We start from the raw sequence: 24,933 nt of genomic DNA, 5'->3' as shown, positions 1-24,933 counted from the left end.
GAATTACAACGTCAGTAGAAATAAGAAATCGTTACGTTTATTAGATGACAATATAACTTACAAAATATGTTAATGAATTTTAAGATGTAGTTATTTACTGATCGAGAGTTTTCTTCTGCTTTTATGAAGAATATCGATGACTTGCAACAAACTACTATCTGGCTATGCGTAAAAACATAAATATCCTTGTTATCTGATTTTTATATATTCGTTAAATTAATATGTCCATTTTATGGAAAATGATATAATTCATCAACGTTATATAAAGTACAATCGTCTCTTATGAAATTCATCGTTTAAGATATGCAGTGCAATGTGTATATCCATCGACAATAAAATTATCGTATATATATACAGAAATATACGTATAATCTAGCCATGCCAAAATCATGCTTCGAGAAATATATACTTTTATGGGTCGCGACTATCGAATCACATGCTATCCGCAAGTGTTACTTTCTGTTTTCCGAATGTTAATGTATCGTACACTTGTTTATAAGTAAATTAAGAATATTTTGCTTTTCAAATTGCAAGTATCTATATGTATATAGTCGTTATATGTGTAATTAATAAACTGTTGAAGCAATACAAGTTTAAAAACTTACAAGTAACAAATCAGATCTTTGATATTCAATTTGTAATGGAGAGATACATATTAAAATCGCTATTTTCCATAGATATTTGTGCATGTGAACGTCAAAGTACATAAAACACATAACGTGAAAACACATAATATGAAAAAAGAGGCGTAAGGTAGACACGTTAGACGTGTTAGGCAAGTACGATATTCCACGCTGTATGTTTTAAAGTCACGTTCAAATATTTTTCCGATACTAATCGGTATCATCCTGGACATCGCTTATTCGCAATAAGGCTAAATAAAACGAGGGCGACGAAGATGGTTAGTAAATGTTTTAGGAAAGCATTACGTTTATTTGCGAAAAAAGGTTTAATGATGAAATTAACAATGCATAGTAATCGTTTTTTTTTTTTTTTTGTTTTTTTTTTTGACCAATTATCATTGATCGTGTTTAGTATTACCCTTTATCAAGCTGTCTCTCGGTTCGATTCATATCGATTTGAAGATCTGAAAAGAGATATTAAACTCGTATGCAAAGGGAATGTCAATACATGCGAACTGGAATGTATCAATGGAAATAAAAGTAAAAAAAAAAGGAGAGAAAAATAAACAGACAGCTTGTTCAGAGTTTACAATAGCTTTCCATAATACTTGACGAAGTGTGAATGTTATTTCGAGTTCATACAAGTTAAATTATGCATGAGTGTAAGTAACGCATGTTGTTGTGAATATAAAACTGTGATATCCATACGAATATAAAGAGTTTTTGTAACGCTTACATAAATTTTATCAAACTCTGTGCCAAAAATATGACTGTCTAAAAATATCTATCTGGATAACGTAAGACTACCATCCAAATTCACGTTAGATACGAAGATATCTTCTTTGTCTAGTTCTTTACTCTAAGATTTAATGTCTTTCGCAACATAAGGTTTACCATCGTTGCCTGTAAATAAATATCAGACGTTATTCAGCTTTCTTCATGGTACTTCAACTCTATTACAAGTAGACAAGCATTCGTGTGACAATGATAATAGTAAATACCGCTAATTCAGTTCGATTCCAAGCTGTTGGTGATTCTTCGTCATTTATGATATACGTGTATTATAAATTTGGTCTTATATTCAAGGATATTCGTCGTTTTCGTTTATGAAACGTTCGAGAAACAAAGAAAACGTAAGTAATAAAAATACCTACTACCGTACACCGCAGCAACCGAATTATATTATTTCACAATAATCTTAATTAGCATAGTTTCCAACGCGAACACGTCCTGCTAATTATAAAACAAAGCTAATCGAAAAAATAACGGACAGACAAAAAATGATACACAAATGCTCGTACGATGTGTAAATTAAATTTCGTGGACGTATACGAACACGCATTGTATATATCGGTATATTTGTACGTATACGTTAAATTGTCGGTAAAATAAACACACGCATCAAACGTATAAAAAATGAGATCGACGTTAATGGTTTGAAAGATTTTAGTCCTTGGACACAGCGACGTAGAGGCATTTTGTGAGTAAATGTAGATATAGATTCTACGATCTACTAAGGATGCTCGGGATGTTGTATGACAAGCTGTATCTGTGTAGGGCTGTCTTGAGGTGATTTGAAACTGGTGTGACGGCGTAGGAGACTTCCTATCCCTCGGGAACCCTTCAATGTACCCCCGCCACCGCCAGATCCCTCGGAAGACACTGATCCCGTCCTAAATTAAGGGACACCCCGATATGGTATACACACAACAAACAAACAAGCGCAAGCATCGCGTAACATTCGTCCGTAAAAAAAAAAAGCTTTCTTAAATGAACACGTCGAGAATATACTTGTTCCGTTTCATCGTATCAAACATTCGCTACTAATTTCGAATACTAAGCGTTCCAAACGAAAAACTCCAAGTAAATATCTTTCTATTATATTATCGCGTTTATTTTGCGTTTTCGGTTTTGCTGTACACGTAATCGTGGTGCACGAGGGACAGACATCGCATACACGTGGAAACAAACGATGTATCTTTTTTCGAATACTTAAAAAGTAATTTTGAAAAAAAGAGGGAAAAAAGAAAAGAAGAAAAATTAGTCATCTAAAAAAGCTTGGAAGCAGTAATATTCGAACGATCGAGCCTAACAATAGCCTGTTAAAACCAATTATCTTGGAACGAAACAAAATTGTCAGGGAATGTACCGAATCACGTTGAATTAATATCGAATGAATACATTATGTTAAGTGAACTTGAATTACGTTAAAAAGGATGATCACGTTATACATGCTTATTAATAATTATTAGTAATTTCCTGTTATTAGACTAAGCTGCGTGGAATCATTTCTACGTAAATTTCGAAAAAAAAAAAAAAAAAAAAAATCGGCAAATTTGTCAGAGAGAACGACAAAAGGTAAGAAAGAACGATAATCGTAATTAAGATTAGTAATAGTGAATTACAACAAAATACAATTATGCTACAAGCTTATTATAAATGCTTTTTATTGCACATATTCAGCCGAATGATCTTCCTAAAGCAAAGATTTAAGCAATTAAAAGATATTTCTAGTTATTTGCATCTCATTTAGTTCGATGAAATATTCGGTATACTTCGTTAAAGCGTTACACTGTTCATCTATACTGTTTCCCCAGTTACTATAAGTATAAAGCTATATCTTGCTAATTTATAAAATAGCTTTCCATTCGTGCAAGAAGCAGATTTTCTTTTTTGTATTTAATATCTTTTTACATAAAGAATGGTATATCGTAACGATTACGAAAATGTGAACAAACGGAAGCAGATCTTATACACTTAAGCAATACTTACTCTTTCGAATTAGCTTCTAGACTGCGTCTACGTAATTCTTCGATACTGTGTCCAGTCTGTTGCTCCCATGCTAACTTTTCAGTCTCAAACGCTCGTCTCTTTTCCTCTAATTCACGCACTTGTTGTTCCAAAGAGCGTCTCATTTGTTCGTGCCTTCTTTGTAGCTAAATCAATTTTTCCCCTGATTAAAACAAGCTCTTTCGAAGATGCGTACGTATACATAGCCGACGAATACTTACATCCGCTTCCGAGTCCTTAAGTTTTTGCTTCTTCTCTCTGACCTTCATTTCAAACACCTGCTCCATATCAATCTCCATTTTCTTCATTTTATTATCATGTTCTCTCTTTTCTTCTTCTAACTGAGCCAGCGGATTCCTACAAAACGTACACGAATAATTCAACTTCAAAGATATTTTGTTAAACGAAGATAAATATTTTATACAAAGTTTCTTTACCAGTCGCTTGGGTTGTTTTATTTTTTTTTTTTTTTTTTTTTTTTTTTGTGGGTGATCTATCTACGTGTATGGGGAATTGCAAACTGAAAATGTAACTTGTCGTGATAATTTGTAAACTTAAGAAAGGTGGAAACGGAGATTAAGATGCCAGAAGAAAAGGAAACGTAGACTAAAACTAAGCGGATTCGCGTGTTATATTCGATAGTACTAAATATAATCAGCGACAAAGATTTTATAGCTAAATTATAGCAGAATTAAACTATATAATGCGATCTACTTGTTCGAAGTAAATATTCAGTCAGAGGGTTCACTACAAACATAATCTTTATAGAAGTTCTTGATAAATTTTGATAAACGAGGTCAGAAACGTCGATTTTAACGTCTTCCTGAACGAGCGACGTATACAATCGTTATTCCATTTTACGCGATTAAATTTTAGAATATACGCACGTATCGACAGAATGAACCGCCCCTCCCTCTTTAACTAAATAAATACGCGTAGAACTAAATGCGTAGAAAATGGAAATTGGAGAGGCTTGTGCACACAAAACTATATTACACGATCCCGGTCTTATTAAAAGACTTACCACACTGTCATGAAACTGTTCATCACTCCTGGAGGGCACAAACTAACCAATAAGAAATCAGCATTAAAATTCACGTATGAGATATACTATTAAAAAAAAAAAAAAAAAAAAAAGTATTTTCAGGATCACTCTCGTCGCTAGCCTAAACTATAATATATTAATAAAGTTATCTAATATGGTATCCGATTCAAACGTATATGACTTACAGAGATAATCTTTGGTCTTCAATAGTTTGCATGCACAAGCTTTTTATACTGTTATGGTAAAACGAACGAAACAAAACCAATAAGACTACGAATATCTATGTCTGCGATGAAAAGAAGAAAACAAAACGGAAATCGATGTAATTAATTATCGTGTTTTATGGGATTTCCAAATATCATTAAACTTTTACTCTATAATATTTTCCTGTTCTTAATCCTATGCATGTATATGTATATGTATATATATACGGACGTATACAGTAAATTTCAGTTTTCCTTTTTAAGCGTCTTACATTTATAATAACTAGATACAAAGGGTATACTTACTTATTGGAGACTTTTGTTGGTTTTCCATCCACTCCAACGCCGGCTAACGTGCGACATCGGAAATTTTCATAATGTACATTATTTGTCACGTCTTTCAAATCTTGCAAATGCGTCCTAATCACCATGTTTCTGAGAGCTATGAAGTCGCAATGTTCCAAATTTTCCACTAAACAATCGGAAGAAAGAGAGTATGATTTCTGCTCGAAATTCGAACGAAGCTAAAAGATATATTCTCAAGCTATTCTCTAGAATTATATACCTTCTGCAATTCCCCAAGGGTACTTCCTTCCACGAACTTTCCTACCATCGTGTTCGACCACGGTGTTTGCACCCACCACCGCGAACGGCACTCTCTCTCTAAGAACTTTATGCAGTTTACTTTCCTCTTCTTCCTCCACTTCCGGGAACTCGTAAATTTTTATCTTGTGTTGCGCTATCTCGTTCAAAATCTAAACAATCAACAACGACGGATTGCAAGTTTAAAGACACGACCAAGCAAAGGTTTACTTACACCGTTTCTCTAACGAATCGGCTATGGTCAACGCGTTGACGCTACAGCGCAAGTTTATAATTTTTAACACGCACCTGTGCGAGCTATCAACGATAACTATTGGATATACGAAGCAACGCGAAAGAAGTTTGTTTGCGCGTCGATACGCGATTACAACCGGTTTACTCGATAATACGAACCTGTTTCTTAAAATGAGCACATTCGTCTGGCGTCATGGTGTCCGCCTTCGCGATGACAGGTATAATGTTAACTTTGTCGTGAAGACGTTGCATGAACTCTACATCCAACGGCTTCAAACCATGACCGGAGGGTGCGACAAAGTAGAGACAACAATGTACTCGACTGTCTGGTATCTGCCGTCTCACCACACGAGACTCGGCGTTCAGGAACTCCTCGTATTTTGATTCGATATATTCGATCACCGGTACCCAACTGAAACAAGAATATCTTTCTTAACTCTTTGTCGCGTAATTCGATTCTAAAGCTGTGCACGCGTTAGTCAGTCTCATTGAAATTACCAATTGCTGTTGTCGACCGCATCGCCAAATCCGGGCGTATCAACGACGGTCAACGTGAGATTTACACCGTTCTCCTTTAACAATACTTTGCTAGTCTCTACGGCTACGGTTTTCTTCACCCTGAGGCTAGGACCAGGATACTCAGCGCTGTATATATCAGCGAGGAACATGGAATTGATCAAAGTGGATTTTCCTAGTCCTGACTCACCTACGTAGACATATAAAGATATTATTAAATCAGAGTAACGAAAAATAATTAAAACTATGGAAATTAATTACTAGTCAGTTTATTTTGCTAGCATTCTTTTCTTTAATCTTCTTCTAGGGGGCAGTTTGAAATACCGAACGGTACCCTGACCTTTCTGCCCGCGTACCTTGAACTGACCAAAGTGCCGCGCCTTCTCTCCTTCAAGGATAAGCGTCTGAATTGCTCTATTTATGGAGAAATGGCTCGGTTTATACCGGTACTAATAATAGCAGCACTCCGCCTATATTCTCGAATTTCAAACTTCCATGCAGACGACGCGACGCGATCTATCGCCGCAACTTTTCCAGAATCGCGCTTCTCATTGCGGAATATCGATCGTTTCTTGTTAATCGACTTGGTCATTATCTTTTTACGACGTGAAATTTTACGAAAAAAAAAAAAAAAGGAAACAAAAAGAGAGTAAGATACATAAATCAATACAAATTTGAATCGCAATTCTCCCGAAGAAAGAAATTTGTATACGTATCTCGATGTGAATTTAATGTCCGGTGATTTAAGTTGAAAACTAATAGCAAGGCAAACTGGATTTTAAAAAGGGTTTTCGAAAGAAAATAAAGAGTATGAGAACCACTGCTGCTTCGAGTCAGCCCTAATCCAGTCGAGTGAAAGAGCGTTCTGCACGTGTTAAACAGATGGAGGTTCATAAGGCAATATCCTCGACGAAATTGAAATACCAACGGGAGAAACGGATCTCTCTTTGTGCCTGGATCTAGGAAAGTTAAAGGACGACGAAAGAAAAGAGAGAAGAGGAAAGAAAAAACAAAAGTCCGGCGTGCGTTTATTCGCACAATGGATTGATATCCGTACTCGTTAATGCGAGAAGAGGGACGCAGGAGAAATCGTAGCGTGCATTTTTTACGCCCCCTTTGAAAAAACAAATTCCCTTTACAACGAATTGGAACTCGCCTTGGCCATTCATCTGCCCAAGTCTTACGCCATCATTATTTTTCCGCGCGACTCTTCTCGCATTTTTCTCCAGATTTCGCGTATATGCAAACTCGCGTCACGTTAAAGAAGCTCTGTATATTCTTGAAAATATCGGTCGTTGCACTTAAATCGATTAATCCGTAATTACCTGAATGCACGTTAGATCGAGCGACCAGTATTTACATAAAGAGTAGCTTCCCGAGTCTAGAGAAATCGAGTATGGCGTAACGTTGAGAGTCAATTTATTAAAATCCATCGAAATACATACGTATCGAAATAAATTGCACGCGATACTAGCTGCACCTGTTTATCCCGATACGACGATGTAACATCGACGCATAACGTAGTCGACGATGTACATAGAGAGCGGTAGACGGTTTTCGTTAAAGTCGCGTTCGTCGCGCCGCGATACGGAGGGTCGAGAGACCGATCGATTCGTTTTTCGAAGAAAAGAGAAAGAGCAATACGATTGAACTAACCGACGACCATCAGGGTAAAATCGAATCCCTTTTTAACGGCCTTTCTATAGACTTGGTTAGGCAGATTCGCGAAACCCACGTAACCATCGAGTTCTTTGGGCTTGGTCTGTGGCGTTGGTCGTGGATGAAGAACAACGGTTTCCTTGTTCTCGCTGCTTCTGTTCGACTCCCGTTTATTGCTGTCCTCCGATGCATCGTTTTGATTCAGGATCACCGTGGACGGAGGTAGTCGTGGCTTGGAAGCAGGCGCCGACGATGCGACGCTCGTGTACACGGTGGTGGAGGCTGGCGGTGCTGTGTTGGGCGAGGCGAGCGTCGTGATCGTCGTGGTCGTCGTCGACGACGTGCTCGTCGACGACGTGCTCATCGACGACGGGGCCTGCGACGGAGGTTGCGGAGGCGGCACCGATGGCACGGATGGCGACGATATTATTCCGGCGTTGTCGCCTTTGAAAAATAGCTCGCGCTTCGCCTGTATCTGCAAACGAAATTTACGCTTTTTGTACGATTACATCGACCGTGATAAGTGATCGAGTGTTTGAAGAAACACAGCTTTTAACGCTTCGAGGACCGTACGTATGCGTTCTATAGTCCGAATTCTCGCGTATTTTTCGAACGATTGAAAAGGTTGGAAAGGTCGCTCGGAAAGTTCGTACCGATTTACATTTCGATTCGACATACGTTTATCGAATTATATGGGTGACATTTTGTTCCACGACCTTTCTCCATCTTTCACGCTACTCGAATATTCCATCCTTCCAGAACCTCTCAGGTTTTTCGGTGAACAATTTTTCGATATCGTCTTTTATGTCGACCAAAGAGTTAAAAATCCGAGCGAACTTTCCGAGCAGCATCCAACGAGTGTGATATCTTGTGAAAAATCAACGAACGTTCGTTGCTTTCCTTACCGCCTTATTCAACGGTAAAGCTAACGTTTTTATTCGCGTCTCCAATTCCCAAAGTGTTAATACGAAGGACTTGTTTCGTACGTGAAAAAGAAGGACGATTCTATCTGATATATATCGTAGTATGTATTCATTTTTAGCTTCTCCGAAATCATCGCGATACAGTACGCGTACCGTCGATAACTTGCAACGTCTTTCGATTCTAGAATCTCTGTAAACGTTGTTGTTGTTCCTTCTTCTATTACGTTAGTCAGAGGTCATTGAGAAATACCTATTCACGCCAATAACCACCATCGACGGGGAAAAAATAACAACACGAACCTACCAACGGTCGATATGTCTGCAATCTGCCCCAAATACATAAATGCCAGCAGTATTTACGTATTTCTTCCAGTTTTTTTCCCTACTCTCGCTGCTATTGGCTATCTTTCAAATCGTACGGTGATACGCGTATGCACGCACTCCGATCCAATTTCAACCTTTGTTCCGTTTTGTTTGAAACCGTTCGTATGTTATACGCTATACGAGAACATGTACCAATCGTTTCTACACCGTTATAGCTTCGTTATTCGAGGCATCGTTAGCAGCAGTCGGATCATTGATCCGACCGCGCGAATTACAGCCAGTCTATCCTCTTTCCTCGCTTCTGACCACCTTGTACTTCTATAATAAACGCGGTTACTTTCATCTAGTCGGAAGTTCGCCGATCTCCATTTGCCTCTCTCGCTATCTTTTTCTTCGTTCGCGTGCCAGGAAGTTTGAATCGATCGAAAGGATCAACAAACACGCGTAAAAACTCAAACAGGCCAAATAATAACGCCGCGTCGTAAAGGAGCGACGGTTTGTTTGTTCGCGATCGATACACGCTTTACGTACGTACGACGCTTGCGACGAGCTATGGTCAACTTGGAGTGGCGGTGTGTCTTACGAACTTCCGGCCGGAAGTGGCCATTGTGTTCACCGTACTAAACAGAGACCGCAGACTACCGTTGACGAAATCTCGGGCAAAATATATAGGTCGAATCAACACGAGCAACTTTTTCCCATAGTTGGAAATATACGAGCGCGTATACGCTTCTCAGATTGAATTCGACGTATCGCGCACGGGAAGATTTAATATCGCGCGTAACGAAGTTGTATGTTTTTCTTTTTGCTTTCGATTTTTTTCCCATCCTCGGTACAGTCGACGTAATTACGCCAGTAACGTTCGTACGAATGTTAGAAACGTAAATACGTTCGTCGAAGAAACGAAACGCAACTACGTATGGCGTATTTCGAAGAAAGGCGCGTTTAAGAAAAAATTATTATTTGTTTTTATGTGGTGTAGCCTGGTTTCGCGAGGCAAACTGAAAAGAGCGTCAGAGTTTTCGTTTGAAGCGCAAAACCTTTTGCGATGCCCGTTGCATTCCGCGACGTCAAAGACAGCCACGTTCTCCCACCGCTAGACGCGACTGGCAAATAAAAAGGAAAAGAAAAATCGTGTGCGCCGCCATGCTTTAATACCGGAGCGTAGAAACGAAGCGGCGTACAGTGAATTATAATGCGCTACGTGTTCCGTTACGATTCGATCCTATCGAGCACCGCGCGTACGATATAAATTAAATAGCTGGCTCGTGCTCGTTAAGGAGCGGCGAGAAACGTGCGTAAGGTCAAGGCGGAAACGGACGTCGCTTAAGCGCGCGTCCAATTTTCGACATCGAGTTTCGCCTTTCTCGATATCCAGCTGGTCGATAATGTGACGCGCGTTCGCGTGTGTTCGTTTGCACGCGTCACGTAATAACGAGGGGATCTCGAAGGAGACTAGCTGCGGCTAGTTCTTCCATTTGCCGAGTCGTAAATTCCCCGAGAGAGGCTTCCTCGCGCCACGGAACCGACGTTGCTGACCGACTCGCGGAAATGGATCGTGTTCGGTCGAAACCTTTGTGTGTTTGCGTATGTGTGCGCGCGCGCTTACAGAACCAGCACCCAGAGTCAACGTACGAACGATTGCACTTTCAGGGTGTTTTACACGTAGGCGACTTCGTCCACATAGACTAAACTGTATCGTTATGCGCGTGTGTATGTACGTGCGACGTGATGGTAAACTCGCGCGTCCAAAATCGATCCGAAACGTGGATAACGGAGCCTGGAAGTTGGAAGGTACCTGCTTTCCATTTCTTTCTTTTTTTTTTTTTTTTTTTTTAACGCGGTAACAGGCTAACGGCGAACGAGCTTTAAACGGTAAGTGGAGTAAGCGAAACGCTTTAAGCAAGACGCTGGCGTCTCCTAGCGCGCGTAGAGAACAAAAAGGGCGTACGTCGAAGGGAAGCTAAAAAGTATCAGAGACGCTCTTACGTTTCCGTGGAAGCTAAATATATACGTACATATAAGCCGTGGTGAAACTAGTTTGACTAAAAGGTCGAGTCGAAGGTGGCGGCGCGTCGACTCTGGGTGGCCTCGACGATATCATTTCTAGGAAAAATCCACAGCCACGTTGATTACGGAGACGCCCTTTATTTACGGCACGATGTAACACGGAGTTGCACGCGTCGCATCCAACGAGGCTGGGCATCCGCCGAGAAAGAGAGACTCTCTCTCGGTCGAACCGAGTGCAGCATCGTGGAACAGAAACCGGTCCGGTGCGCTGTGTAAGACTGTACGACAGCCAGGCAGCCTCGTTCCAAAGTCCCTTCGGAGAGATCCAAAGGAGGTGGTGGACCGTGGTGGACGCACCGTGACAATTTAGCCGTGCGACTCGCTTCCTCTCTAAAACCTTGACGCTTGTCGGATAGAAACACGGAACAATGGAAAATCGAAGAAGCTCCTCGAAACGTAAGATCATTCCACAACCGAGAACTCGGTCTCGAGGTCTGCCTCCCGTCATCGAGAATGACGAGCTTCTCGCAACGACGATACGCGATTTTACGCAACACAGTCGTTACGATTACAATTAAACAACAACATGGCAAATATGTTTTTGCTTTTACGGAGGTAAAACTGTTTTCTCACCTTCCATCGAATATTCGGATTATTCGTATAAATCGGCGTACGCAACGTGTTTTCCAAACGACGAACTTTTGGAGGAATCGTTACAGATCGAAACAAAGAGAATTCGGTAATCTCTCAGCCCTGGAACAGGAACGAGATGGCTGGCTGGCTGCGACAGAGGCAGCTCGACTTTTCGCCAATTGCCGAATAAATCGATCGAGATCTATATGTTCGTAGGCTGACGTTTTCAGCGACGAACTTGCACGCTTTTTGCGAAACCTGTACGTTTCTTAGACCGTAAACCGTAGAACGAAATTCCATCTGGAAGATATTAGGAAAGAAAACGCGAGTCAGCGCGGACAGCGTAAGATCGCTTGATCGTTTCAGCGATCGAACAATGACGATGCCTTTGAAACGACGACAACGGTTAAGAAACCTGTAACAAGCCTGTCGTTAATTAAGGGCTCGCTAGTAGCGGTTTATTATCGGAGGAATATCTAAACCCCACGTAGAACGAAAGTAGCCACTTGTATCGTATTAAAGTGGCGAGAGGAACAAAAGGATTTCTGAGACGAATAGGCCGTGATATAGTTGCTGGCTGTAGATGTCGCTGCTGGGGTACTGCTGTATTTTCTTCTAATTTATGTATCGAGGAAGAAAAATATCGGACTACGGGTGCCGGGATTCGAATCCGGGTCCCGAACGTTCGTAACCAAAAGCGTTAACCACTGCGCTATCGTCGTTCGGTACTAGTTGATGTCGAGTGGCGGTATTTATTGTCGAGCTCAAAGGTGATTCCAAAGGAGAGACGAAACGACGCCGAGGAATCTTACTTTTCACGGAGCAATCGATTTGTAATCGACTGTTGCACGATGGTGGGTCTTTCTGCCGTGGCCGATACTTGACATCCGACTATCGACCTACGCTTTGCTTTCCTTTCTGTCGTCAATCTCGAGAACGCCGTATCGCGTAAAAAATTTAACACGAAATTCAAACTTGGATTCGAATGTTGTGTATTTGAGCTGAAAACGGAACGCCCGATGTACGCGGATCGTAGGTATCTACGTATCCCTCTACGGGATTCGCGCGACTATCCATAAGTACACCATAGAACACCATCGCGCGATGACACGCTTACTACAATTCAGCAACTCGACGCAGCATCGTGTATCGAGTACAAATTTCTCATTCGCGTTTCCAACATTCGTAATCCGTTTTCTCGCACCACGTTGCTACGTCGATTTGCGAACGAACAACGAACGAACGATGGTATCGGTAAGATAGAATCTTCTTTCAACGAATGCAGTCTTTGCGCGAAAAACAACAGCGATTGTATGAAAAATATATTTTGAAATAGCAACGTGAAAGAAGGAAGAAAATACGAAGAAACAGAGGGAGACGAAGGGAAAAAGAAAAGTATTAATTTATTACGAGCGAAGAGACTATCGCTGCGATCGGGGATCATCTCGGGCGACTTGTCTTTCGCGTTTAAATTTCTAACTCGTGCACCGTCAGCTAAAAGCAGTTTTTGCCTCGAGGGAAATCGCTTTTTATCAGATTTTCCCTTCTTTTCGCCAGCAAGCTTCGGACTTTGCTCTCGCGAAATACATCGTAACGACGCAACGACGAAACGTCATCTCCACCGTCTTTCGCGCAATTTTTAAATACTCTTCTCCGCTCGTTCCTTTCCCAGCCATCTTACCCCGCCCGCTTTCACGACCGTACAAAATGGAATTATTTCGCCGCTTGGAATATTTATTCGTTGATGGAACCCTCGGCCTGTCCGAAAACGCTCTGTGTGTAATTTTTCTAGTCGTCGTGATTCGGTCGTTGCGGATCAACGTTTCCTTTTCTCGTTCCTTATTATCCATCGTACGAATCTTGTTCGCGTGTACGTCAAACGCGTTGCCGCTAGACCGAAGAAAATTACCGAGTAACACGGAGGAAAAACGATAAACGGTAACTCGCGACAGCGTTCGAATATTTGTAGAGACTTTTCACGTACGCGTTGTTCGCGAGATCCGCGTCTTATTACAGTGTTTGCGTTTCAAAGTCTTTTATATAAAAAGCCTGACATTTACGATATACAATGTGCGTACAGATACGCGTACCTAAAAGCTTTCCGCGATAAGTGTTCGAATACTTTGGTCAGCCACCGTGTAAAGGTAAAGAGGAAGCGAAAAGTGCAGAAACGAAACGCGTCGAACAGAATCGTTCGGTCTTTTCGTTGGGGACGAGGCTTGGCGAAAAACCTTGGACCATCGGTGAAAGCTACGATATTTCCATTTCACCGAAGGAAACTCCTTCCGGTGGATCTAATTCCAGTGGAAGGAAAATAATCCTTTCTCCGTTCCTCGAGATAAGAAACGTAGCGAGTCAACGATCGACATCGAACTTGTAAATAGCGAACCAATCACTCGCAAACTCAACGAGAGATGGGAAATTGCGTTTGATTTCTCGGTATAACGAGAACCAAAGTCCCTGCCCTCGCCTCGTAACCGTCTGTCGTTTAATATCAAAGATCAAAAAGCGGATTCTCAAATCAGAGACGATAAACCGCAACTTTGAAAGCGGCTAGATACATCGCAAAGTCTCGCTAAATACGCGCAAATTTGCACCTGACAATGGTCTGCGCGTTGACATTCGTCGCTTTACGCGACGTTGGTCGATCGCGTAGAAAGCGCAACGAAGAAGCACGGATGTGACACGATCGATAAAGCAAATTAACAATTAACGTTAACAACGAGGTTGGTGGAACGAGTCGCGTCACTGGCGTCTGGTTTCGTGGCCGTTTCTTCCAGTTGCTCTCTCGAGATTCCATTGAGAACACGGTGAACCGATATCGCGAACACAATGGAGCCTTAAAGACCGTCTGAATGGAGCGCAGATGGCTTTCGCGATCGTGCAACACCTGTCGCGTTCATTTACATCGTTGTAGATCTGCACTGGCCGCGTAGATCCGTCAGATTTTCCGTTAACTGCCTTCCTCGTTGGCAGATGTTAACCACGTTCAGACAGATGCTCGCTACGCTGCCATCAATGTATTCGATTTGGCAAACATGACATCGTGTCAGCAAGGAAGAATTTCGGCCAAACCGAGGACGCATCTTTGCGAACGCAAATTATAAATTATCATTAAGAAGAAGAAACAGAAATTAACATTATGAAATCATACTTTTAAGGATGTAAACATAGACAAATTATTAAAATATGTTTCTGTTGAAGTGGTCATCACCTCTAAGAAAACTCTACATCTGGTCTTTTAGTTTTCTCAAGCACCGAAGGCAAACCATAAACCAAAAGTAGATAGGCGACGTTGGCTTCAGGGTTTTCAGTCATAGGGTAACACTGCTGGCGTGCGGATCTGGATCAGCTCAATTATATTCCGATTTGTATTTACGCTTCGGTATTTAAAGTATATATCTTCTACCTTACAATTTATCCACGCGTTCCTTTGCATTCGCATACATCTAACAACCTCAACAGTTTCTGTAAGTTAACTTGTGCATAGGATACTCGTGAGACACTCGTCACATACGCGCAAAATCATCTCGAGTTGCTACTTCGCCCGACCGAAAAAGTCTTCCTCGCTAATTCTGAATAGTCGTTGATCGTGATCGTCGACTAGCAGCTAAGGAAACGCTAAGAACAAACGGAAACTGCATTTCCTAACTAGCAGCGACTCGGAACTGTTAGCAATTTGCTTCAATGATAGTTGGACGATGTAAAAATAGCGCAGAGAAAGGAAGCGGATACACAAATATGGATATGTAACTTGTTTGGTCCTTTCTTCTTATCATGTAAATAGTCACTTATCAGAATGTGCTGTTAATGTACGTACGAGTATGTACACAGCGAGTCCCAGAAGTATTCCTAATCTTCCCTCCGATCGTCGACTTTGAACGACTACTTACTAGTGGTATTTTTTATAATACAAATTCGACATAATGATAATAATAATAATATCAAAGGAATATCATCGATAAGAATTGTTCTTCGAATTTCAAATAGTAGTATTTCGCATGCTACGGTAAGTCCTACTTTGAACGATCGATATCTTTTAAAATACAAATACGATATCGTCGATAAGAATTATTTTGGCAGGTTTCGAGATTCTTATCGATGATATGAAATTTGCGCTTTAGAAGATACCGAAGTCGGCAATTCGATAACTACGAATATCTACTTGCGTGACTCATTGTTATGCACACGTACGCAACGATACGAGACGATGATACTCGTTGCTTGCTTGGATTTATCCTCAAATTCTTATTAATTGTATTAACGGTTCGTACGTCGGAAACAAATACGAAAAGGAGAGAACGATGGCAATAAAGAAACGGTGGTATCGGATCTGTGCACAAAACTATTCGAGATATGTACATATTTCGTTGATTTCCCAGAGGAGCATCCGGTGCGCCGCTTTTTTCCGCCGGAAGTGGAGGAGAAATTTTACGGCGGAGAAGCTCGCGATTCTAGCATATATATATATATATATACATATATATAAGATAGCAGGTTGCTTTAAGTTGTCTGTTCGGAGAATGAGAGAGCTGATCGAGAAACAACAAGATCACGATCTATCGGAAACGTCGGCGCGCTGGTCTATCCGTTCGATAAGATCCTTCGTGGAGAAGAACCGTTTTCTGCGTAAAACCTACATGGCTGCAAAAGCGAAGGCGTGGAAAGGCGTTTAAGACAAACAGAAACCTCTGATAACAGGTTGAAGAAAGTCTGGTAGTTCTATAGACGTCTGGCGAGCAACGAGACAAACGCGTTAAAAGCCGCATATATCACAGTGTCTGAAACTTTCAGATTATTACTTTATCTCGTGTCTTACTGGGAAGAAAATATTTGTAGTATCTTCTTTACGAGTATATGGTACGTATACGCGAAACTGCTTTTAATAATAACGCCATGTCACGAATTGCTAATGACTTTGATGTTTACAAACACTATACATATACATATACAGGTGGAACGAAGCGTAGGATAAGGTAAGGTAAGGTAAGGTAAGGTAGGGTAGAGTGAGGTAAGGTAAGGTAAGGTAAGGTAAGGTAAGGTAAGGTAAGGTAAGGTAAGGTAAGGTAAGGTAAAGTAAGGTAAGGTAAGGTAAGGTACGGTAAGGTAAGGTAAGGTACGGTAAGGTAAGGTAAGGTAAAGTAAGGTAAGGTAAGGTAAGGTACGGTACGGTACGGTACGGTACGGTAAGGTAAGGTAAGGTAAGGTAAGGTAAGGTAGGACAGGGTAGGGTAAGGTAAGGTGGGATAAGATAAGATAAAGTAAGGTAAGATAGGGTAAGGTAGGTCGTATTAAATTCACTTTGATAGATTCGACGCGTAAGGTAATGCTATTGACGCGATGTTCGAGTCCGAAACTTTTCGACAAACAAACACGCTTTAAATCAAGCGATCTGTTACACAGATACACCGCTCGATAGGACAGAGAACTTGGCTGCTTCGTAAGACGTTGAACGCTGCCAAAGTTTCGCTGGCATTCCGTGCGATATCGTTACAGCGACAAGCGATCGCTTTCTACTTGAACCTTAACCATATGTGCTCCACGTATACGTGTAACGCTTTAATCAAGAACTTCGATAAAGTAGAAACAGTCGCGCTAAATCGGATACATGGCTCTTCGTCGTTCTTCGTACAGTTTTATATCAAATTGAATTTATCAAATCGATTGCACCGCGCACGTTCATGGGAATTTATCCATCTTTTAAATATCGCAGTATCTACCTGCCGTTTCCCAATTTTTGCATTTTTACGTATACGCGTTCTCGCATGTAGGTCTAGGAACAGACCTAGTCCAGAAGTAACGTCACGAGGCGTTAATAATAAGAACAACCCTTAATTACCACGGATTACCGCGCTCAACGAACGGCTAATTAACCAAGGAGTTACGAAATATCATTCCGCGACACGGTGATTATTCGTTCGGAATGCAAGTGCGGAGCGTTGGCGATTCGCGTGATGCGCGGATAGCGTTGGAAAATTTGCCCCGCTCGTTTAATCCGTTTGCTCCGTGGCAAATTGTACACTGTACATTGTACATTGAACACGCAGCGGACTCGGAAATAACTGTTTTCATCGACGAGGCGCGGCTCCTCGAAGTTCTTCAAAGTCGAAACTCGTTAATCACGGTACCGCGTGTATCGTGCAATAATTTTATTATCGTCGTGGCCGTTTAGTCTCGCGTGGCCCAGATTTCTGCCGTCTAATGGCTCGCTCTATATCGTTGTGGCAATTCCGTCCAACCACGCGTCTCTGTTGCATTTAATTCACCTGGAAACCTTCGTGGAACAACGAATTCCAAGCTCGCAGACTCGCGCTGCCGTGTCGTCCGTCCCATTGAACGTTCTCGCGCGAAACCAGTTGCGATATGGAACAGCTGGACCGCGTTTCTCGCTTCTGCCGTCGATACGTAAATTCGGTCAGCTTTCCCTCTTAAATTTCCCATTCGGATCGATCCGTAGATTTTTCGCAACTGCCGATACGCGTTCATCGTATAAATTTCCAACGTTTCGACAAGTTAATTGCCGAATATAAAGAACAACCTGTACAGGTGTATCGAAACTGGCAGGCGCTTGAAACACAGCAGGCAAGCAACGGTCCGCCTTTATTCGACGAAGAAAGTGTTCTTTCGCGACTCGTTGCAAGCACGGAACGCGGGCTTGTTTTTAACATAAATCGAGAAGCTTTTGTTCTTCGTGAAACGCGTTGCCACTGTTTCGTAAAACGCGCGTCAACGTTGCTCCGTGTTTCAAATACTTGCGTCGTATATTCGCCTAAGTGCAAACAGTAACCGAACGATTGATCTTCCCTAGCGATTTACAACATCGTGGAAAAATCTTTGGCCACTTACGATAACGATTTCGCTATCGCATAGAGTCGTAATGTATATTTAACCCTGCTGCGTCGTTCAGTTCGTCCTCCGTTCGGAATATTTTTTATGTCCGAGGAGGACGCGTCGTAATACGCGCCAGCCCTTCATCGAAATTAACGACGATGCGCCTTCCTTGAAAACGTAATTACACAATGCCGAATATAATTGTCCGAGTACTCTCGTTCGTTACTGTATTTCCTTCGCGTAACGTTTGCATTTTCGTTCGTAGTACCACGTTCTCGAAGCACGTTGCGTTTTACAACGATCAGTTTTGTGTTTTTCAGTGCCACGCGGGGAGATACTATTTTATAAATAGATATGAATTAATCGAAAGCACAGACACGGAAGGGGCGATGATAAATACACGCTCCAGTATCTAATCGGTCTTCTACGTAATTTGCGTTACGGCATTCGCTTTTGCATACCGATGATTGCAGTGGAATCGCACCAGTGATTACGAGGCCTGGATTTTTTCCGCACCGACGCGACGCGACGCGACGCCACGCGACGCCACGACGCTCCCACTCGCCGATGCAACGCGGCGTGCCACGTAGTTTTCAGAATACAATGCAGTCACGAATATAATAGAAACATTCTTCTCCTCTTGAGTCAACAACGTTGCTGTCTCGTTCTCCGCGCAATCTCGCCAATCCGTAAAGAAGACGAACAATGTGATTTTCAATTTTCGTTCGCTTTCTATTTGTTTTACGTATTACGAAACTGGCTGCGACCGAAGTCTCGGCCTTCGTCACAGTTTTCTCAAACCGTAAATCCCAACTATTATCAGCGCAAAATTCCTTCCGCGGATGATGGGAACGTCGGAAATTTAGCGGACGAACGTGGTCCGATATAAAGCGAAGAACAGCATCGCCAATCCGTAAAGAAGACGAACAACGTGATTTTCAATTTTCGTTCGCTTTCTATTTGTCTTACGTATTACGAAACTGGCTGCGACCGAAGACTCGGCCTTCGTCACAGTTTTCTCAAACCGTAAATTCCAACTATTATCAGCGCAAAATTCCTCCGGTGGATGATGGGAACGTGGGAAATTTAGCGGACGAACGTGGTCCGACATAAAGCGAAGAACAGTAACGCGTGTAATTAACAGTTGCAAATAGATGCGTTTCGGATGGTACGGCGGGTGAATCGAAACGGTTGAACATAAGGGGGGAGTCGTGGAAGGTCGAGGGGGATTGTTAGAAAAATCGATAGCTGCTAACGCCGTGGTCATTTTCAGCTCAACTCCCTTTTTTCATTTTCACGGCGTAAAACATTTGCGTTTTTTTTGCTCGCGTAACTACGTGTTCAGATCGGTCCGAGGAAAAACGACTCGTCAACCAGCTTTCCGCCGATGCAATCGCACGACCCAATCCCATTCACGAGTCTGCTCCACTTTTAAGTTACGGTTAATCAAAGCAAGGAGTAGAATCGAAGGGCACCGAAAACGTTCAATAACGAAATTATCGGGTTACAGGCACGAGGTTCTCGAACATGGACATAATTGCTCGTATGGAAACTAGCGCAAACGAGATTCCGAATTTGCTTTTTCCACCTCGCGATCGCAAAGCGTATCGATCCGCTGGCTATGCGAATTCTTACGTGGCGATTTTAACACGCAAAGAGCAGAGTACTGTTCAGCATACAGAATACTATGCAACTAGCGATCCGTCGATATGTTAGCCGACCAATCGATTAAAACGAAAAATGAAGCTACACGATCGGAGAAGAGTCGAAGCTTCTTTTCGAAATTTCTGTTAGCTTCGTTCAGCTTCGCAACTACAGCGTCGCGGTGTTCCCTTCATATTCTTATAAACAATGAATTAATAAAATACACGCTCTTATCGAGGGTCACGCGGTGGGATGACCAATAACGTAACGATTGTACAAACATAGCGTTGTTAGAGATTAGAAATTGTATCTTCTTTACTTCTCTTCTCTCAGCTTCTTTTCGAAATTTCTTTTAGCTTCGTTCAGCCTCGCAACTACAGCGTCGCGGTGTTCCCTTCATATTCTTGTAAACAATGAATTAATAAAATACACGCCCTTATCGAAGGTCACGCGGTGGGATGATCAATAACCTAACGATTGTACAAACATAGCGTTATTAGAGATTAGAAATTGTATCTTCTGTACTTCTCTTCTCTCAGCTTTTTTTCGAAATTTCTTTTAGCTTCGTTCAGCCTCGCAACTACAGCGTCGCGGTGTTCCCTTCATATTCTTATAAACAATGAATTAATAAAATACACGCTCTTATCGAGGGTCACGCGGTGGGATGATCAATAACCTAACGATTGTACAAACATAGCGTTGTTAGAGATTAGAAATTGTATCTTCTTTACTTCTCTTCTCGCAGCTTCTTTTCCTACAGACGGAGATACGTCTAAATTACGAGAAGCATCGTAGTGTTTATCCGTTTTTTATAAAAAGAAACACGCATTTGAACGGCTTTTCCACACAGTCCTCGAACCAAGTCTCGTTAATCCTACGAGGAATTGACAAAAATGGCAACTTCTGCCTTAATTCGGACTGCAAGCCTGCGCGTAACCCAATTCTCTGCTTAAGTGAAATTCTCCGGGTAAACTGCATGTTTCGAGGCACGGTGGTATTCGCGTGTCCTCGACCCGTACGAATTTCCTTAATTAACGTTCTTTTAAGAGTACAGCATGGTGAAATTCTAGCAGCAAGATGCTGCGTCTCGCACGTGCCGGCACAACGTCTCGGCTAATTTCGTTCAATTAACGTTCGAGCCAGCCCGGCAGAGACCGCCGCGCGATGCCACGTTCTAAACGAGCGCCACGGGGAGAGATTAGACGTCGGGCCTCTTTCCTATCAACCCGTTAATCCGTTTTATAGTTTCCAACGTTCGAGTAAACAGCCAGCTACTCTATTTTACTAGCGGGTTTTACCGGGTAACCGGCAAAATATACGTCGCGAGTTCCTGCTGAACCGTACAACAACGCGTACTGGTTCGCGTTTCCGATGATCGAACACGGAGGAGAATCGTTTTGAAACGATAACGTTCGATCGGCTAACCGGCTGTTAGCGCCGATCGTTTGAGAGGAATGCGCTGGATAACTTTCTCGTTATTCGATTATACGCTACCAATAAGTTTACACGGAGGGTAAGGTTTCTTGGAACGCGGTAAACCAGGAAACGTTCGATCGCACGTGGCCCTTTTCTCGTCGATGATAGTTCTTCCACGAAGAGGAGCCAGGGAAAATAGAAAATAGATAATAGTAAATTCTTAAACCCGGTAGAATTTCTGGCGAAGGAGATCGATAATATCTGGCGACACGAGATTCTTTGAAAATGAACAAACAGAGTAACTCGGAGTAACGGACGATGAATAGGCCGCTTTTATATTTCACGACGATTTATACCAACGCCACTAACACGTGTATTTCGTCTTAGAAGTTTCACACATATATATCTTTGCATATCGTATACATTCTGTATACTTTTACGCTTCCAAATTTCGTACAAACGCGTAAACATTCGCAGTTTAGAGTCTATAGAGACGGACTTGCAAAGCCTTTTAATTGGTGAAAACTTAAATCAGTAGCCGCTGAAAAATATACTAGAAAATATACTAACCCACTACTATAGTCCAGGCAGAGCCTGGAAAAACGAGAGCGTTTGGCGAAGCTCTCGCTGTGAATGCGCAAGTTCGTTGAGAGAAAGAGACGGCAAGAGTTTGCCACGAATCTCCTTTCTCTCTCAGCCGTTCTCCTCTTATTTATTTTGTTCTGTCTACGACTACGTTCGCGTTTTGTTTCGTGGAAAAGTCTATCGCGCTATTTGTGTAAAACCGTATATAAGCACGCGGTGAACATGCCATAAACAGTTAGGTGCACACGTATCTCCGCCGAGGGTTGGAAATGGAAATACCATAGAGAACGAGGAACATGAACGTTGTTTGAAGCGAAAAAAACAGGGAGAAAAAGTGGGACGCGGCCTGCTTTCCTGAAAGGGTGCTCTGTGTGTCGGGTGGGCGGGTTTCCCCTTCGTGTTCCAACGGAATCAAACCAGGCTCGTCCCAGCTATGAATTTACATCGAGTGCACGCTAGCCGAGTCTTCTCTAAACGTTCTCTTCTCTAAACCTCGTGTTGTTCCGAAACTGGTTCCACCAGATCCTCGACGAACAGACGTACGTACGACTAAGGACCTCTGGCGCAACTTGGCCAGTATCGTTGGTCGAGTTTCACGAGTCACGATTTACCGATTTACCGGTGTTGATAAATTCCCTCGCGTAGCGCCAACGAGTAACGAGTTTACCAATCAGATAGATCCGAGTGAATTTTACGAATTTTACGAGTGGAGATGATCTTCGAGTAAAATCTGTTCGCGCGAAAGGAACTTTTTCTTTTTTTTAACAAATATTCCTTACTTCGCAGTTTGAAAGAAAATTTCCTGTATCTTTCAAGTCGGTCGGCGACGACCGCGTCAGCCACCGTGTCGTCTACGTACGTAGAAGAAAGAAAGGACTTGAAAATTCTTTCGACCAGCTGCATTTATCCGAGACGGAACAATGATCTCATTTAAGGTCGGCCACGATCACGGAAGTCATAAATTTCCATTTTATCGAACGCGACCAGGCTTCTCCGTCCTTCTTGGAAGCTTCCATCCTCGTTTCATCACCGGTTCCGTATCGGTAAAGACTCGTAAGAGGCGATGCGATGATCGCCGACGTCGATAATTTCTTAGTCACTTTTAACGAGAATTCGACGCGTGTACGATATTTTGGTAACGCAAATACCCGTAACTTGCTACGCGAATGAAAAATAATAAACGGCGAGGAAAACTCATCTACTTTTGTTCTATCGGCACCGCTTTTATCATCGTCCCGATTAACAATTTTCGGACAAACGCGCTTCCACGATAATTTGTATATTTTTGTACATTTCGATGCTCACAGTCCCAATAAACGTACGGATATCTAGTTGGTACGAATACTTGCGTTTCAATGTCCTGAACAGTTTCCAGAGGATGTCCCTGCGTACGAATATACGACGCCTTCGATTTAAAAACCACTTTCAAGTGTATCTGTTCGCCGTTTCGTGAGTCACGAATTACGGTGTATTGTTTATTGTCTATGACGCACCATCGGGGGTTGAACCCTCGGTTAAAATCACCCCGTAACACGGACAGGACCCCTTCCTCCGAATATAAGTACGAAGGGTAGCCATGTGCGTGATCTCAGTGACTCTCAAATCTTTACGACCACGTGCACGCCCTTGATATTGCTTCCAACTTGGTTACGACTAAAATGCAATTAATTTCGAAACATTATCGAAATTACCTGGTACATGCATTGCGATTTATAAAAATTGCAGAACTTTGACAACGATCGTCGCTAGCCCTTGATTTATTTTTCGTCTATCGAGATCAACGAACAATCCTGATTAATTAACGATATTTAACTACTAGGATGGAATTTTCATATGTGTATATAAAAGAATAGGTAAGGCACTTAGCGAAACAACGGTGTATCGAAGAGTTAGGTAGGACTACTCGAGTTTCCAAGGCCAAAGTATTCCGGTCTTGCTACTTAAATTACATACAACGCTCCTGCGGTGCTTATTTATTCGACGGAACGTGTTTCATCCGTTCGAGTTTCCGACAAGTTGCACGAAATTTAGTCTAATTAAAAAAAGGAAGCATATAAAAATAAACGCGGACGATGGGAGGGTGCGGTACGAGGTTAAGAAATCGGAAGCACATACTTGACGCGACGGAATTAAAATACAAGTCTCTCGCGAGCGCAAAAGCCCATGAAAGTGGGCGCAAGAACGATGCCCCACATCCCCATATGTTCCTCCCTCGACCGCCTTTCTTTCCATCGCTCTTGCCATACATCCCGCTAGACTAGCAAATTCTTTCTCTTTCTCTCTCCCCTCTCTCTCCTTCACCCTACCCCTACGCGCATGCAACCATAACAGGGAGGGCACATAGGGCAAACTTGCCACGTGTTCGATTCGAACGGATATTCTCATCGATCTTTAGCTTATTCGGAGATGCAATTATTTTACCTATATAAAGATAGGCATTTCTAAAGAAAATTGAAAAATTTCTCGAACCACGATCGTCGCATATCGTATTATACGCGTGGGTAGTGTAAATTCGAATTGATAAAATCCGAATTTTGAAATTCCGAAAATTCTAATTACCCTTCTGTGTGTAGCGATTACATGCAAGTCTGATTTTTTATTTGTCCAGGCTTTCGAAACGCCCGAAAAACGCGACGAAACAACGAGAACGTTGTTTAATATAATCTTTCGTGTAGTTTACGAATTTTCAAAATAAATGTAATTCGTATGGAAGAAAGAACTCTGAGGCTAAAATTTCACTTGTTTGCCTGAAACCGATTACAATCGACGATATTTATTTAACATGGAAATTATCAAAGTAAATCTCATCGATCTTTAGCTTATTCGGAGATGCGATTATTTTATCTATACAACGATAGACATTTCTAAAGAAAATTGAGAAATTCCACGTACTA

The 24,933-nt window shown here is 41.9% G+C and overlaps 1 protein-coding gene across 11 annotated transcripts in view; it reads right to left on the bottom strand.

Moving 5' to 3' along the window:
* Positions 1 to 24,933, bottom strand: part of Pnut (septin 7-like protein pnut) — a 42,229-nt gene that overhangs the window by 3,532 nt on the left and 13,764 nt on the right. For 6 of the 11 annotated variants that reach the window (XM_072012243.1, XM_072012239.1, XM_072012242.1 and 3 more), the window contains 9 exons: positions 7,671 to 8,148; positions 5,997 to 6,204; positions 5,658 to 5,910; positions 5,227 to 5,416; positions 4,968 to 5,133; positions 4,438 to 4,479; positions 3,635 to 3,770; positions 3,396 to 3,559; positions 913 to 2,296 (listed from right to left, as the gene is read on the bottom strand). In XM_072012243.1, coding sequence (XP_071868344.1) covers positions 2,137 to 2,296; positions 3,396 to 3,559; positions 3,635 to 3,770; positions 4,438 to 4,479; positions 4,968 to 5,133; positions 5,227 to 5,416; positions 5,658 to 5,910; positions 5,997 to 6,204; positions 7,671 to 8,148 — 1,797 coding nt within the window. In that variant the 3' untranslated portion in view covers positions 913 to 2,136. Of the gene's footprint in view, positions 1 to 912; positions 2,297 to 3,395; positions 3,560 to 3,634; positions 3,771 to 4,437; positions 4,480 to 4,967; positions 5,134 to 5,226; positions 5,417 to 5,657; positions 5,911 to 5,996; positions 6,205 to 7,670; positions 8,149 to 10,938; positions 11,540 to 24,933 lie in introns of those variants that run through there. The other 5 variants (XM_072012245.1, XM_072012244.1, XM_072012237.1 and 2 more) reach the window with 5 other exon arrangements.

Source organism: Bombus fervidus, chromosome 11 (genome assembly GCF_041682495.2).
Source record: "Bombus fervidus isolate BK054 chromosome 11, iyBomFerv1, whole genome shotgun sequence".
Taxonomy (NCBI): Eukaryota; Metazoa; Arthropoda; class Insecta; order Hymenoptera; family Apidae; genus Bombus; species Bombus fervidus.
Note: the sequence above shows the minus strand (reverse complement) of the source record. Positions and strands in the feature narration are given on the sequence as shown.